Here is a 15,404-nt window from a genome sequence, read left to right on the forward strand (position 1 = left end):
AAACCTTTAAAAATGTCATACCTGAAAGCAGAGTTTCCAGTTTTTCACCATTCTTTTTCTTTTTACCTCGTCACCATTGTGATGTTCTCAGGACTCGAGCAAGGTTTCACTGAGTTTAGTAAGAAATATGAGGCAAATACTGAGACAGCATGCTGCTGAAACAATGGAGTCTTCTTTATTCTCTTTTTCCTTTCACTTTCTTTTTTAGCTCCCTCTGCTGGCTCATGTATGCACGATAGCCTCAAGTGAATAATATGTACAATGCAATTCTCAAAACACTACAGAGTAGAATGTTGTTTTTGCACACAGTTCCATACTTTTCAAGTTCCTGACCTTGATGTTGCTGTTTGGGAAGGTGTAAATCAGAGACTCTACTCAGGGAGAAAGAAAAATTGATGACTGAGTCACTTCCCTCTTCTTTCCACTTGTTGACCTTCTGGCAGCTGAACCTGAGCATAACTCAGACTGAGTCTGGGAAATATGGGGTGGATTTTACGTCGGACCAGAGGCCGCGCCCACTGACAGAAAAAGTCAGTGGTGAGCCCACCTTCACCGGGCCTGGAAGCCACACTGTGATTTACATGGCCCAGACCCTTAATTGGTCTCAGGTGGGACATCCGCCCCTCTCAAACAGGAACCACCACCTCCAAGAGTTGCCGGCCACAATCCCTGCAGTGCCACTGGGAGCAGTGGCCACTGCTGTGACTCCACCCAACCATGGCGGGCAACATGGACGAGGCCCCGGAATGCAGGTCAGTGTGTGGGGCCTCGCCGGGGACAATTGGCTGGCCGTGTGGGTGGGGGGAGGGGAGATTCTTGAGTTGTGTCATGGGGAGTCCCTCCGTCGGGCACAGGGTGCCCGATCAGGAGACCACTGTCAACCCGCAAGGAGGCTGCCAAGTTTTACTGGGCCACCTTCTGAGCTACTGGACCACCTGCCCGCCACTGGTAATATTCCAGCAGCGGCAGGCGGAAGCCCTTAAGTGGCAATTAATTGACCACTTATGGGCCTTAATTGACCTGGGGCAGGCGGGTCATTTGTCACCTCCGCTGTTGCTTGTAAAATTGCAACAGGGGCAGGAAGGTGACTGGAACAGCACCCCCCACCTCCCTTTCAATTTAATGCCCACTCCCACCTACGGCTTGCTCCTGCGAGGAGGGGGAGTGGTGGGTGGGGCATTTAATTCTGGCCATGTACTGTTCTGGACAGTGAATGACATGCAACACTGCACAACATATGCAAATATAAATTTACAATTTAACAATGAAGAATGTCATTTTGGACAGTTTAAGTTATTTTCTGTTCCTATAATCTTCAGCACATCGGGATGCTCTGCTGGCTTCGGACAGTGTATTTGAATCCTACCTGTCCTGGCAGAATCTGCAACAGTGGGCACAAGAAGTGTGGAGGAAAAAATGTGAGGTAAGCATCACGTTACAGAAAAACATCAGTTAGGTTTGCTTAAGATAATGGAACAACAACAATTTGCATTTGTACAGTACAATTAATGCAGTAAACCCCTCCCACCCGCCTCAAGACACTTCACGTGCACCTTATCAAACAACATTTGACACACAGCTGCATAGAGAGATATTAAGCCAGGTGAGCAAAAGCTTGACCAAAGAAATAGGTTTTAAGGAGGAAAGAAAGGCAGAGAAGATTAGGAAGGGAATTCCAGAGCTTAGCACCTAGACGGCCACTGGTAGGGTGCTGAAATTCAAGGATGTGCAGATAATGTCCCAGAAAGCACCATCACTATCCCTGGGTATGTCCTGTCCCACCAACAGGACAGAACCACCAGAGGTGGCGGCAGTGTGATATACATTTCAGAGGGGGTTGCCCTGGGAGACTCCGGACCCTATGAAATTTCATGACACCTGGTCAAACATGGGCACGGTAACCTCCTGCTGATTACCACCGACCACCACCCCTCAGCTGATGAATCAGTGCTTCTCCACATTGAACACCAATTTGAAGAGCACCGAGGGTAGCAAGGGCACAGAATGTACTCTGGTTGGGGGACTTCAATGTCCATCACCAAGAGTGGCTCAGTAGCGCCACCACTGATTGAGCTGACTGAGTCCTAAAGGACATAGCTGCGAGACTGGGCCTGCAACAAGTGGTGAGTGAACCAACAAGAAGGAAATACCTACTTGACCTTGTCCTGACTAATCTACCTGTCGCAGATACATCTGTCCATGACATTATTGGTAGGAGTGAACACTGCACAATCCTTGTGCAGATGAAGTCCCGTCTTTACATTGAGGATACCCACCATTGTGTTGTGTGGCAGTGCCGCCATGCTAAATGCATAGATTTTGAACAGATCTAGCAACTCAAAACTGGGCATTCATGAGGCGATGTGGGCCATCAGCAACAACAGAATTGTATTCAACCACAATCTGTAACCTCATGGCCTGGCATATCCCCCACTCTACCATTATCATCAAGCCGGGGGATCAACCGTGGTTCAATAAAGAATGCAGGAGGGCATGCCGGGGCAGCACCAGGCATACCTAAAAATGATGTGTCAACCCGGTGAAGCTACAACACAGAACTACACGAGTGCCAAACAGCGTAAGCAGCATGCAATAGACAGAGCTAAGCGATCCCACAACCAACGGAACAGATCTAAGCTCTGTAGTCCTGCCACATCCAGTTGTGAATGATGGTGGACAATTAAACAACTAACAGGAGAAGGAGGCTCCACAAATATTCCCTTCCTCAATGAAGGGGGAGCCCAGCACATCAGTGCAAAAAATAAGGCTGAAACATTTGCAACCATCTTCAGCCACAAGAGCTGAGTGGATGATTCATCTTGACACCTCTTGAGGCCCGCAGCATCACAGATGTCAGTCTTCAGCCGATTCGATATACTCCGCGTGATATAAAGAAATGGTTGAAGGCACTGGATACTGCAAAGGCTATGGACCCTGAAAACATTCAGGCAATAGTACTGAAGATTTGTGCTCCAGAATAGGTCGCATCTCTAGCCAAGCTGTTCCAGAAAAGCCAAAACACTGTCATCCACCCGACAATGTAGAAAATTGCCCAGATATGTCCTGTACACAAAGGCAGGACAAATCTAACCCAGCCATGTACCGCCCCATCAGTCTACTCTTGATCATCAGTAAAGTGGTGGAAGGGGTCGTCGACAGTGCTATCAAGTGGCATTTCCTTAGCAATAACCTGCTCACTGACATTCAGTTTGGGTTCCGCCAGGGTCACTCAGCTCCAGACCTCATTACAGCCTTGGTCCAAACAGGAACAAAAGAGCTGTGACTGTGAGAGTGACTGCCCTTGACATCAAGGCAGTTTTTGACTGAGTGTGGCATCAAGGATCCCCAGCAAAACTCTAGTCAATGGGAGTCAAGGGGAAAATTCTCCACTGGTTGGAGTCATACCTAGCACAAAGAAAGATGGTTGTGGTTGTTGAAGGCCAATTATCTCAGTCCCAGGACATCACTGTACGAGTTCCTCAGGGTATTGGCCTAGGCCCAACCATCTTCAGCTGCTTCATCAATGACCTTCCTTCAAAGATAAGGTCGAAAGTGGGAATGTTCGCTAATGATTGCACAACGTTCATCATTCGCGACTCCTCGGATACTGAAGCAGTCCGTGTCCAGATACAGCAAGACTTGGACAACATTCAAGCTTGGATTGATAAGTGGCAAGTTACCTTCACACCAAACAAGTGCCAGGCAATGACTGTCTCCAACAAAAGAGAATCCAACCATCTCCCCTTGATGTTACCATCGCTGAATCCCTCACTGTCAACATCTTGGAGGTTACCATTGAGCAGAAATTGAACTGGACCAGTCATATAAATACGGTGGCTACAAGAACAGGTCAGAGGCTGGGACTTCGGCGGCGAATAACTCACCTCCTGACTCTCCAAAGCCTGTCCACCATCTACAAGGCACAAGCCAGTACTGTGATGGAATACTCTCCACTTGCCTGGATGGGTGCAGCTCCAACAACTGTCAAGAAGCTCCACACCATCCAGGACAAGGCAGCCCATTTGATTGGCACTCCATCCACTACCTTCAACATCCACTCCCTCCACCACCGGCACACAGTGGCAGCAGTGTGTCTCCTCTACAAGATGCACTGCAGCAACTCACCAAGGCTCCTTCGACAGCACCATCCAAACCCGCAACCTCTACCACATAGAAGGACAAGGGCAGCAGATGCGTGGGAACACCACCTGCAATTTCCCATAAGCCACACACCATCCTGACTTGGAACTATATCGCTGTTCCTTCACTGTCACTGGGTCAAATTCCTGGAACTCCCTTCCTAACAACACTGTAGGTGGACTGTTGTGGTTCAAGAAGGTGGCTCACCACCATCTTCTCAAAGGCAATTAGCGATGGGCAATAAATGCTGGGCTAGCCAGCGATGCCCACATCCCATGAATGAATAAAAAAAAGAGATCTTGTACGGCTGCAGGAGGCTACAGAAGTAGAGAATGGTGAGGACATATAGCAATCTGAAAATAAAGATGAAAATTGTTAAGTCGGTTCCCTATAAGATATATGCTTGCCTTTCCTCAGCGTGGTTTACTGGAGTCTCAATCTCCCAGTATTCACTCAGAGCACTACAGTGAAACAAGCAACAAGAAGGATGGAAATTGCTTGTCTGAAGGCAGCTCAAGTGGATTTGAGGACTGCAGTTCACAGGAAAATGCCAAGCCAGTACTGAAGGATTCCAAAAACAGCTCTAGTGACCTGCGATCAGATTATTCTTCAGGTAGAAAAAAAATTAAGGAACCACAACTGGCTGTGTTCGACGGGAGTAAAGACCCATAAGTTAATATTACAGTTGTTAGTGCATTCAAGTAATGATGTCCATGTAAGTTGTGTAATGGTCACCGTGTAGTAATTGACATTTTATTGTTAATTTAGCAGTTTTTTCATAAACATTTGTTTCCTGTATATAGTTTTTTCTTTCATTTTCACAGTTCAAAAATATTACTATATTTTCTACAGCTCTCATTGTCTCCCTGTACCACACAGCAGTTGCTTGATGAAAGTTGTGGCCAAAGTGAATTGCTCCCAGACATTCCTGAATTAGTATTCCCCGATGATTGGCAGCAGCCTGTACTCTCTGATTTCCTTTTACCTGCCCGTTGGAAAATATCAAACTTGGTGCTTCCCTGTAATGTATCGTGGCATGTAAGAACTCATCAAGTAACAGCCCAGGATCCACATCAATTTCCATCCTGTATTTCAATAATCAGGAAACCAAACAAAGTAAATGCTTCTGATTATAATCTGTTGAATAACTTTTTTTAATATCTCTAGAACACAGCAGTTTGTTTGAACAACCAGTGATGAATAGAGGCAAACATTTTCTCCCAACTTGGTGCAATTATCTGGCATGGGCCATCTGCCTTTTAATTGCTTTGCTGTGCATATTGATAACAAGTCTGTTAGGACTACGGTAAGAAGGACTGCAGTTTCGATGCCACTTTCCAAATGTTTTATCTGATTTTTGATTTTTTTTTTTAATTCATGAAATAATGCAGCAATCTCTTATTAATTGCAGGTTTGGACGAACCAAATCTATAATGTGGTTACATTCACTGTTCTTCTCCCTCCTGTACTGCATCTTTGTCATCCAACCTATTGCAGTAAGTAACACAGAGGTTTGATCTGTTCCACTTAGTCTGCTCCAAAGAAAGACCACAGAAACACAGGGACAGATATAGCCTACTCAGCCTATTGATGCTGCTGCATTTCATTAGCATAACAGCTCTAGCTTTTTAATCTCAGTTCCTAATAGAAAGTAGCACAAGAATGATTTTACCAGTGTCCAAATCAAAGCTATTTGAGAGAATTCCTGCTATAATTCTACCATAAAATGCAAAGTGTGTAATTTTTTTAAATTATGGCTCAGCCAGTTATCTTTCACGCATAAGGTAGGATCATTCTGTTTGGTCTACAGTTACCACTTCCTTCCTTAACCATAGGAGCAAGAGTATGCCATTTGACCATCGAGCCGAATTGGTCATTCTTTCAGATCACAGCTGATCTGTATCTCAACTCTATTTACAAGACTTTATTCCATATTCCTTGATATCCTTACTCAGTAAAAACCTATCAGTCTTTGTCTTGAAATTTTCAACTGATTCAACATCCAGTCTTTTTGGGAGAGAGAGCTCCAGATTTCTGTTATAAATAAAAGCAAAATACTGCGGATGCTGGAAATCTGAAATAAAAACAAGAAATGCTGGAACCACTCAGCAGGTCTGGCAGCATCTGTGGAAAGAGAAGCAGAGTTAACGTTTCGAATATCTTTTAACATATCTTCTTCGGATTTCTGTTATTTGTCGTATAAAGAAGTGCTTTTTGATTTCACTCCTAAATCACTGAGCTCTGATTTTAAAATTATGCCGCCTTGTTCTGAATTCCTCCACTAGAAGGAATTGTTTCTCTGTATCTACCGCATGAATTAGCTTTTATCATTTTAAACCCCTTAATTAGATCTTCTGAATTAAACCTTCTGAACGCAAGGGTTACAAGGCAATTTTATGTGACTTGGCCTCATAATTTAACCCTTTAAGCCCAGTATTAACCTAATGCATGTGTACGTAACCCCTCCAAGGCCAGTTTATCTTTCCTGAGGTTAGGTGCCCAGAACTAGCTGCAACCCTAGCCAAACTGTTCCAGTACAGCTACAACACTGGCATCTACCCAGCAATGTGGAAAATTGCCCAGGTATGTCCTGTCCACAAAAAGCAGGACAGATCCAATCCAGCCAATTACCGCCCCATCAGTCTACTCTCGATCATCAGCAAAGTGATGGAAGGGATCATCAACTGTGCTATCAAGTGGCCTTGCTCAGCAATAATCTGCTCGCTGACGTTCAGTTTGAGTTCCACCAGGGCCACTCAGCTCCTGACCGCATGACAACCTTGGTCCAAATGTGGACAAAAGAGCTCAACTCCAGAGGTGAGGTGAGAGTGACTGCCTTTGACATCAAGGCAGCATTTAACCGAGTATGGCATCAACGAGCCCGAGCAAAACTGGAGTCAATGGGAGTTAGGGAGAAAAATCTCCAATGGTTGGAGTCATACCTAGTGCAAAGGAAGATGGTTGTGTTTGTTGGTGGCCAGTCATCTCAGTTCCAGGACATTGATGCAGGAGTTCCTCAAGGTAGTTTCCTAGGCCCAAACAACTTCAGCTGCTTCATCAATGGCCTTCCCTCTATCATAAGGTCAGAAGTGGGGATGTTCGCTAATGATTGCACAGTGTTCAACACCATTCGTGACTCCTCAGATACCGAAGCAGTCCGTGTCCAGCTGCAGCAAGACCTGGACAATATCCAGGCTCAGGCTGATACGTGGCAAGTAACGTTTGCGCCAGGTAATGACCATCTCAAACAAGAGAGAACCTAACCATCTCCCCTTGATGTTCAATGGCATTATGATCGCTGAATCCCCCACTATCAGGATCCTGGAGGTCTCCATTAACCAGAAAATGAACTGGACCAGCCACATAAATACTCTGTCTACAAGAGCAGGTCAGAGGCTGGGAATTCTGCATCAAGTAGCTCACTTCCTGACTCCCCAAAGCCATCTACCATCTACAAGGCACACATCAGGAGTGTGACGGAATATTCACTTACCTGGATGGGTGCAGCTCCAACAACACTCAAGAAACTCGGCACCATCCAGGACAAAGCAGCCCGCTTGATTGGCACCCCATTCACCACCTTCAACATGCACTCCCTCCACCACCGACGCACAGTGGCAGCAGGTGTGTATGTACCATTTACAAGATGCACTGCAGCAATTCACCAAGGCTCCTTAGACAGCACCTTCCAAGCCCACAACCAGTACCACCTAGAAGGACAAGGGCAGCAGATGCGTGGCAACACCATCACCTGCAAATTCCACTCCAAGCCACACACCATCCTGACTTGGAACAATATCGCTGTTCCTTCACTGTGGCTGGGTCAAAATCCTGAAACTCCCTTCCTAACAGCACTGTTGGTGTACCTGCACCCCAACGGTTCAAGAATACAGCTCACCACCACCTTCTCGAGCAATTAGGGATGGGCAATTAATGCTGGCCTAGCCAGCGACATCCACATCTCATGAACAAATTAAAAAAAAACTGAAATCTGTACTCCAGATGGGATCTGATCAAGGCACTGTACAGCTGATGCATCACTTCCTCACTTTTGAATTCCAACTTCTGAGACAAAGGCCAACTTTTCATTAGCCTTTTTGATTACTTTGTACCTGTGCACTAGGTTTTAGTGATTTATGTACACTGTCACCTAAATCTCTTTGCTGCTCCATAGCACCTAGTTTCTCATCATGAATTCTCTGATTTCTCTTTCTCAGATCCATTGAGTACCACTGCCATAGTTGTTTTCCACTTACTTCATCTACGTCCTTTTGTATCTTCCTGCTCACACCCACAGAACCTACTGTGCCTCCTGGCTTAGTGTCATTTCCAGATTGTCGAGCATTGATTTGAATAAGTAACCTTGAATTAAGAGAACACTGAATAGACTTAACCGTGATGAAGATAACCCCCAAATGATGTGCCCATTATTCAGTTATTTTATCTGCATGCAGTAATGAATCTCTACAATAGATAAACTATTGTTTTCACATTTAAAATTGTATTTCTAAAGATTATTAGTTGTATCTAGTGGCAGAAAAGTAGCGTCATATGCTCTTTGGTCGTCAATATGTCTGAAAAGCCAAAATACTTTTGAGAATCAGTTCTTCTTGTGGCAGATTGAAAGTGACCATTTTAGAAATATTTCCCTCACTATTCAAATTCTTTTTCAGATTTTCTGTACAGCAGCTGTGGTCGCACTGAAAAACAAGGATTGCAATGACATTTACATCAGCCTTGTTGATTCAAATTCTTCATCAGAAGCCTGCAAGCAATGGAATTCTGAACCTGGTTTTCTTTCTGAGAGCTGTCCAATAGATACCAATTACAATCCATACAATGTCCCTATGGATCTTGACAGGGTAAGAAATATTTTCATTACTCACTAGAAATACTAATTTACTCATTTGTATGTATTCTTCATTACAATCAAAACCAGTATGTTTTAAAAACTTAACACAATTTGGAGAATTGGCTCTTGATCACTATGCAATGGCCCTCGCTGGAAAGGGTGCATTGTGAATGTCAAGTGAAGATCGGTTCAGGTTTGGCCTCCATAGTAAATAGCCTATCAGCATTCACCATCATGATTGATGCATGAAGAATGGGCACTTGGATGAGGTGGCAGAGGGCTGCTGTTCCCATGAAACCATCACAAGAAAAGGAGAAAATTAGTTGCTGCTAATATCCATATTGTGCCACATTTTGGTGCTTCATAGTGCAACAGTAATTACACCCTTTTTGTGAGTGCTGGAACAGAGAAGTTAAAAGATAACTGATTATTTAAGCAAACCTTGTGCAAAATGCAGGAATTATTCCAGCTAACTAAGTTCCACCTTTCTGCTCCGGCGAGCTTTGCAGATCTTATTTATGTATTGTATTTAAGATTGCGTCTGGGGACTTTTCCATCTACTTGTACACCTACAAAAAAATTTTATGAATACCTTTCTGAAGATTAAATGTTTTCCTTGGCTGATTGATTAACCGAGCTGCTTCTCTATGAGAACCAGCTCCTGCTCCCTTGACCCAATTCCAACTAAACTACTGACCATCCAACTTCTTTTGATGGCTTCCATGTTAGCTAATATTGTTAAGGGTTCCCTCTCTTCAGGTACTGTCCCCTCTCTTTCAGATCTGCCATATTCATCCCTCTCCTCAAAAAACAAACATGGAACCCTCCATCTTTGCAAACTACCACCACTTCTCCAATTCTCCTTTCCTCTTCAAGTTCTTGAGCATGTTGTCACCTTCCAAATCCATGCCCAACTTTCCCTGAATTCCATGTATGAATCCCTCCAATAAGATTCCCCATCCGTCACAGTTACCAAAACGGCTCATAGCAAAGACACCAATGATATCCTACGTGAGTGTGCCAAAGTTAACCTATCCTTCTTGTCCTTCTCAACCTGCCTCCAGTCTTGGACATGGTTGACTACACCATTCTCCTCTGTCTCTCCAGTGTTGTCCAGTTGGGTGGGACTACGTGTGCCTGGTTCCATTTTTATCTGGTAATCGTAGCCAGCGAATCACCTGCAATTGCTTCTCTTCCCACTCCCACACCCTTACATCTGTTGTCCCCCAAGTATCTATCCTTGGTCCCTTCCTATTTCTCTATGTATTGCCCCTCAGTGACCTTATACAAAAACACAGCTCCAGTTTCCACATATATGCTGATGACACCCAGCTCTACCTCATCACCACCTCTCTCGACCTCTCCTCTGTCAGACTGCTTGTGCAACACCAATACTGGATGAGTGGCAGTTTCCTCCAATTAAATATTGGGAAGATGGAAACCATTGTCTTTGGTCCCTGCAACAAACTGTTTCCTAGCCACTGACTCCACCCCTCTCCTTGATAACTGAGGCTGAACCAGACTGGTGTCATATTTGACCCTGAGATGAACTTCTGACCATATATCCACACCATCACTAAGACCATCTATTTCTGCCTCCGTAATATCACTCGATTCCTCCTCTGCCTCAGCTCATCTGTTGCTGAAATGTTCATCTATGCATTTGTTCCCTTGAGACTAGACTATTCTAACACACTCCTGACTGGCCTCCCATGTTTTACCCTCCATAAATATGCTGCCCAAGTCCTGACTCGGACCAAGTCCTGTTCACCCATCACCCCTGTGCCTGTTGACCTACATTGGCTCCCGGCTAACCAATGCCTCTATTTTAACATTCTCATCCTTGTTTTGCAGTCTTTCCATGGCCCTGTCCCTCCTTATCTCTATAATCCCCTCCAGCCCTACAACCCTCAGATATCTGCACTCCTCTAATTCTGGCCTCTTGAACATCCCTGATTTTAATCGCTCCATCATTGTTGGTCATACCTCCAATTGCTAAGACCCTAAGCTCTGGAATTACCTCCCTAAACCTCTGTCCCTCTTTTTCTTCCTTTAAGATGCTGCATAAAATATAGCTCTTTGACCAAGGTTTTAGACATCTGCCCTAATATCTCATGTGGCTCAGTATCAAATTTTGCATTATAATTTTTTTTTAGTTTAGAGATACAGCACTGAAACAGGCCCTTCGGCCCACCGAGTGTGTGCCGACCATCAACCACCCATTTATACTAACCCTACACTAATTCCATATTCCTACCACACCCCCACCTGTCCCTATATTTCCCTACCACCTACCTATACTAGGGGCAATTGCTAATGGCCAATTTACCTATCAACCAGCAAGTCTTTGGCATGTGGGAGGAAACCGGAGCACCCGGAGGAAACCCACGCAGACACAGGGAGAACTTGCAAACTCCACACAGGCAGTACCCAGAATTGAACCCGGGTCGCTGGAGCTGTGAAGCTGCGGTGCTAACCACTGCGCCACTGTGCCGCCTTCAATGCTCCGGTAATGCGCCTTGGGATGTTTTATTATATTAAAGGTGCTATAGAAATATAAGGTAATGTTGTAAATAGAAGTTTATGAGTTCGAGGAATACGTAGGCACTTCAAAACATGACATTTAACCATGGTGCCATTGTGTGAATGATATGATGCTTTATCTTGATGCAAATTCACACAATTGAAAAACAGGAAAGTTTCAATATCTTTTTCAGAGACAACATGTCCCTTTGAAGTCAGAAATAATTATTGGCTATTACCTACTTCATTTGAGAATGGTGAAAACCAGTCTGTATCCAGATGTGGTTGCTAACTGCAGTCAGACAGGTCTGCAGTGTACTGTTAGCAGAGTCTTAAGCCATGAATTTGGACTGTGTAGCACTGCCTGATGCCAATGCTATGGAGGCCTTGAAGGCATAAAATAGAACAGGCTGTGCTGTCGGCTACTTCCCATGCTGTGAAGGGCAATAGTGTGGGTTTGTGGAAGTACTGTGGTTTGTTTCTGAAGGTCTGTTGGTGAGCTGGTGCATCAACTCAGGGAGAGCAGAGAATTTAGTCACCCAAGTCTGCAAGAGGTATTGGGGCTGTAGTTGTATTGCCTCCGGGTCTACAACACCACTGAGAAATGGATTAGAGGCTGTAGAGAGGGGCAGCTTATTAGGGTTGATCACCATCATTAGGGTGCAGCCATTGCCACCAGGCATCTGGAGGCCACCTCAGGAGGAGGAGGAAGCGGAGGACGCAGGGAGGATGCATCCAGGACCCCTTCACTCTGGAAGATCTGTCTGAGCCCTGCTGCTCAGTCTCCGCTTCCCTAAGGGGAATATCCCTTCACCACCACGGCGTCACCATTCCCCACTTTCCATCCATCTGGGATGCCCCATCACAGCATCCCTTTGGAAAAGGCCCTGCAATAATAACCACCAACAATAACCTTGCCGTAACATTTTAGCCAAAAACACATCCACTTATTCAAACTGAACTGAACCATCCACCCTTATGCATGCCCTTGGTGCCTGTCTTGCTTGTGCTTTTGCCTGTCCAGTTCTGCTACACAGTGCTACTCCAGTGGCTGCGGCATGGCTGGTGCAAGTCTGCTGACTTTCAGTGGGGGAGACTGCAGATGGCCTTGCAGGATGACCTGAAGCAGCTCTGGGTCTTGAGAGCCCAGCTTCAGACTGTACCACCTTAGCATGGGTAGCAGCAGTCTGAGCTGGCTGGCTGAGAGGCAACAGCAAGGGAACTGTCGGGAGAGCAGGAATGACATCATCCTGAAAAGGGCAGCAGGTTTGTGTTCCACAGTGCCACTGCCATTCCCATGGGGTGGCACCTCACCAATTCTCGTACACAGTCGGATGACAAATTGCAGTACTGTCGCAAGAACCTGCATGGACTTTAGCATTGAGCCATGATGGCAGCAATATGAGCCTGCATGGCAGCAAGCATGGATCTCATGATCACAGTCTTAGCTTCCACTGTAGCACTGAGACATTGGGTGTCTTCCACCTGTGCTGCAGTGGAAGGTGAGATATTGGCCAGCAGACGTTGCATCATGTCCGGTTCCGCAAGCACTTCCATGGAGTTGGTCACCACTTCCACGCTGGAGAGGTTGGGCTCCAAGCTCTGTGTGCCCTGTGTCATTTTGGAGCCAGACTCTTCCATGCTCCTTGACAATGACAGGAGACTGTCTGACAGGCCTGCCAATGCAGCAAGCATCCTGGTGTGCAACCTCATCAGTGTCCTCCTGTATGCTACCCATTGAAGTCCCCATCTGAGTCCCCTGTAGCAGAACTCATCTGTGACCTTGCCCTTCAGTAAGCTGACACACAAGAACCATATTTCCTCCGGCCTGGCTGTAGTCCCGTCATGCCCAGAAACTTGCCACAGGCCAGGCTCTGGGAATTGACTTCTCCAGTCACTTGCCCCCATTCCCTTCGGAGGACATTCCTTGAACGCCTCTTGCCCCCCACAGAAACCATGCCTCTCTGCTCTTGTCGACCTCCACAACGAAGGCCTCCAGTGTTGCATCCGTGAACCTAGGAGCTGTCTCTCTTATCTGGTGCTCCATTGCCTGTTTCCAATTGGAGACAATTGTAGCAGCAGCCTCCTTTCAGTTAGTGTAGCTCCCCTTTAAGAGGGGAGGCTTCCTTTAAGAGCTGAAGGTCAGCTGGAAAACCTGCCAGTCTCGCACACTGCTAGGCCCCCTGATGAGCGTTCAGCCCACTAGCAGTGCAGAACCCACTTGGCTGAACACTGCGATCATGGAAGTGAGAGGAAAGCACCAAGTTTACATCCTGCCTGCCTCAACGACGCTGGGCATGGGCAGATCAGGAATCACAACCACCCCACCCAAAAATAGGAGTGAACTAATTTTTAGCCCATGGTGCTTTATTGGATGTAGAAATGGGACATGTTCATTTGCAAAGTCCTGAAGTAAATTTAAATTATTTTAAATTAGAAATTAACTTCAAGCCTCTGTTAGTCATTGAATAATTGTTTCTGCATTTCTACCAAGCAGATTGTTGCTGCTCGTCAAAGGGCTCGTTATTTACGATTAGCTCGACCACCAACTCTTGCACAACTTAAAGAAGCCAAAGACCGTATGAGAAAAGAAAGCCTCATTCAACAGTCATTACAGTATTTAAAGTTTTTTTTTTAATTTGTCCTATTTCTGAAAATTTCATTTGTTTACCTATCTGTAATTACTGGTTATTTTTCCCTATCATGGTCTTTTTTTGCTATCTTTACATAAAGCCAGCATTACGCTATTTCAAAATTTCATTATTTTCCCTATTGCAGAGAATTTCTGCTCTACATTGTCATGCTGATTCTGCTGCTGTTGATAACATTTGGAAAATTTTCCAAAGATGAATATTACCTCAACCAAGCCATCCGAGTGGAGTTTACTAGGTATGACTGTCCCAGTTTGTTTTTGCAGATGTTACTCAAATGCATTAAAGTGAAAGTAGGCCTAACAGATTAGGAGATTTCTGACTAAAACAAAAGCAAAATACAGCAGAAACTGGAAATCTGAAATGAAAACAGAAAATACAGAAAACTCTCAGCAGTCAGGCAGCATCTTTGGAGAGAGAAACAGACTTAACATTTCATGTTGATAACCTTTCAGAACGGAATAGCATAACCTGTTGGGTTTTTAACAAAAGTCTGGCAGCTTTCATTGTCATTTTTCTTCAAGGGCTAGCTCACAAATTAACACATTTATTTAATTTAGTTCCACAACTTTCATGGTAGGAGTCCACTACCAAAACGACTGCACTATTTTAATGGTACCATAATGGTTATTAGTTAATGTTCATTCATACAAGAATTGTCTTCTGTGTAAATGGAAGCATTGATTCAGGACAGATTTCTGGGAGCTGCCTATTTGATTCACTGGGGGACAAATTCATGGCGCTGCGCAAGCTTACCTTGATTCCCTGGGGGGCAGGCAGCGCAGTGGCTTGCAGCCCTGCCTACCCCTGGGGAATCGAGGTAAGTACGTAGCAGTGCAATGCAACCTAGAGCCACAAATGTAAATTTAATTTTTGTCATCAGAAAGCTTATAGAGATGCAGTGAAAAGGACTTTGATTTATAATATCTCATTACATCTCTCATATACTTTTCAATTCACTTCATATACAATGAATTCCTTGGAATTATAGCAAATGTTGTTAGGAAGGAAAATCTGGCAGATGCTTTGCATATGGCAAGGTCCACAACATTGATGAGCTGAATAACTCAGTTCATCTATTTCTTTGCTTGAGTTGGGTAAACAACCTGAAGCATTTGTTGTGTCAAATTGTGATCTTCTTGATGATGCTGAATTTAAAAACTTTGAATGGTGTTCTTCACAAAAGAAGTTGTTTGTGAAGAACATACTTTTAAATTTCTTGAAAGCTCCTGTTGTTG

General features: G+C 44.8%; 1 protein-coding gene across 6 annotated transcripts in view; it reads left to right on the plus strand.

Annotated features, from left to right (window-relative positions):
- The window catches only part of LOC137347091 (polycystin-1-like protein 1), a 433,612-nt gene that overhangs the window by 357,914 nt on the left and 60,294 nt on the right, over positions 1 to 15,404 (plus strand). For 5 of the 6 annotated variants that reach the window (XM_068011179.1, XM_068011185.1, XM_068011192.1 and 2 more), the window contains 7 exons: positions 1,320 to 1,423; positions 4,558 to 4,753; positions 5,308 to 5,446; positions 5,552 to 5,636; positions 8,814 to 9,002; positions 14,013 to 14,131; positions 14,294 to 14,404. In XM_068011179.1, the coding sequence (XP_067867280.1) occupies positions 1,320 to 1,423; positions 4,558 to 4,753; positions 5,308 to 5,446; positions 5,552 to 5,636; positions 8,814 to 9,002; positions 14,013 to 14,131; positions 14,294 to 14,404 (943 nt within the window). The remainder of the gene's footprint in view (positions 1 to 1,319; positions 1,424 to 4,557; positions 4,754 to 5,307; positions 5,447 to 5,551; positions 5,637 to 8,813; positions 9,003 to 14,012; positions 14,132 to 14,293; positions 14,405 to 15,404) is intronic. The other variant, XM_068011196.1, reaches the window with a different exon arrangement.

This window comes from Heterodontus francisci, chromosome 2 (assembly GCF_036365525.1).
Source record: "Heterodontus francisci isolate sHetFra1 chromosome 2, sHetFra1.hap1, whole genome shotgun sequence".
NCBI classification, from domain to species: Eukaryota; Metazoa; Chordata; class Chondrichthyes; order Heterodontiformes; family Heterodontidae; genus Heterodontus; species Heterodontus francisci.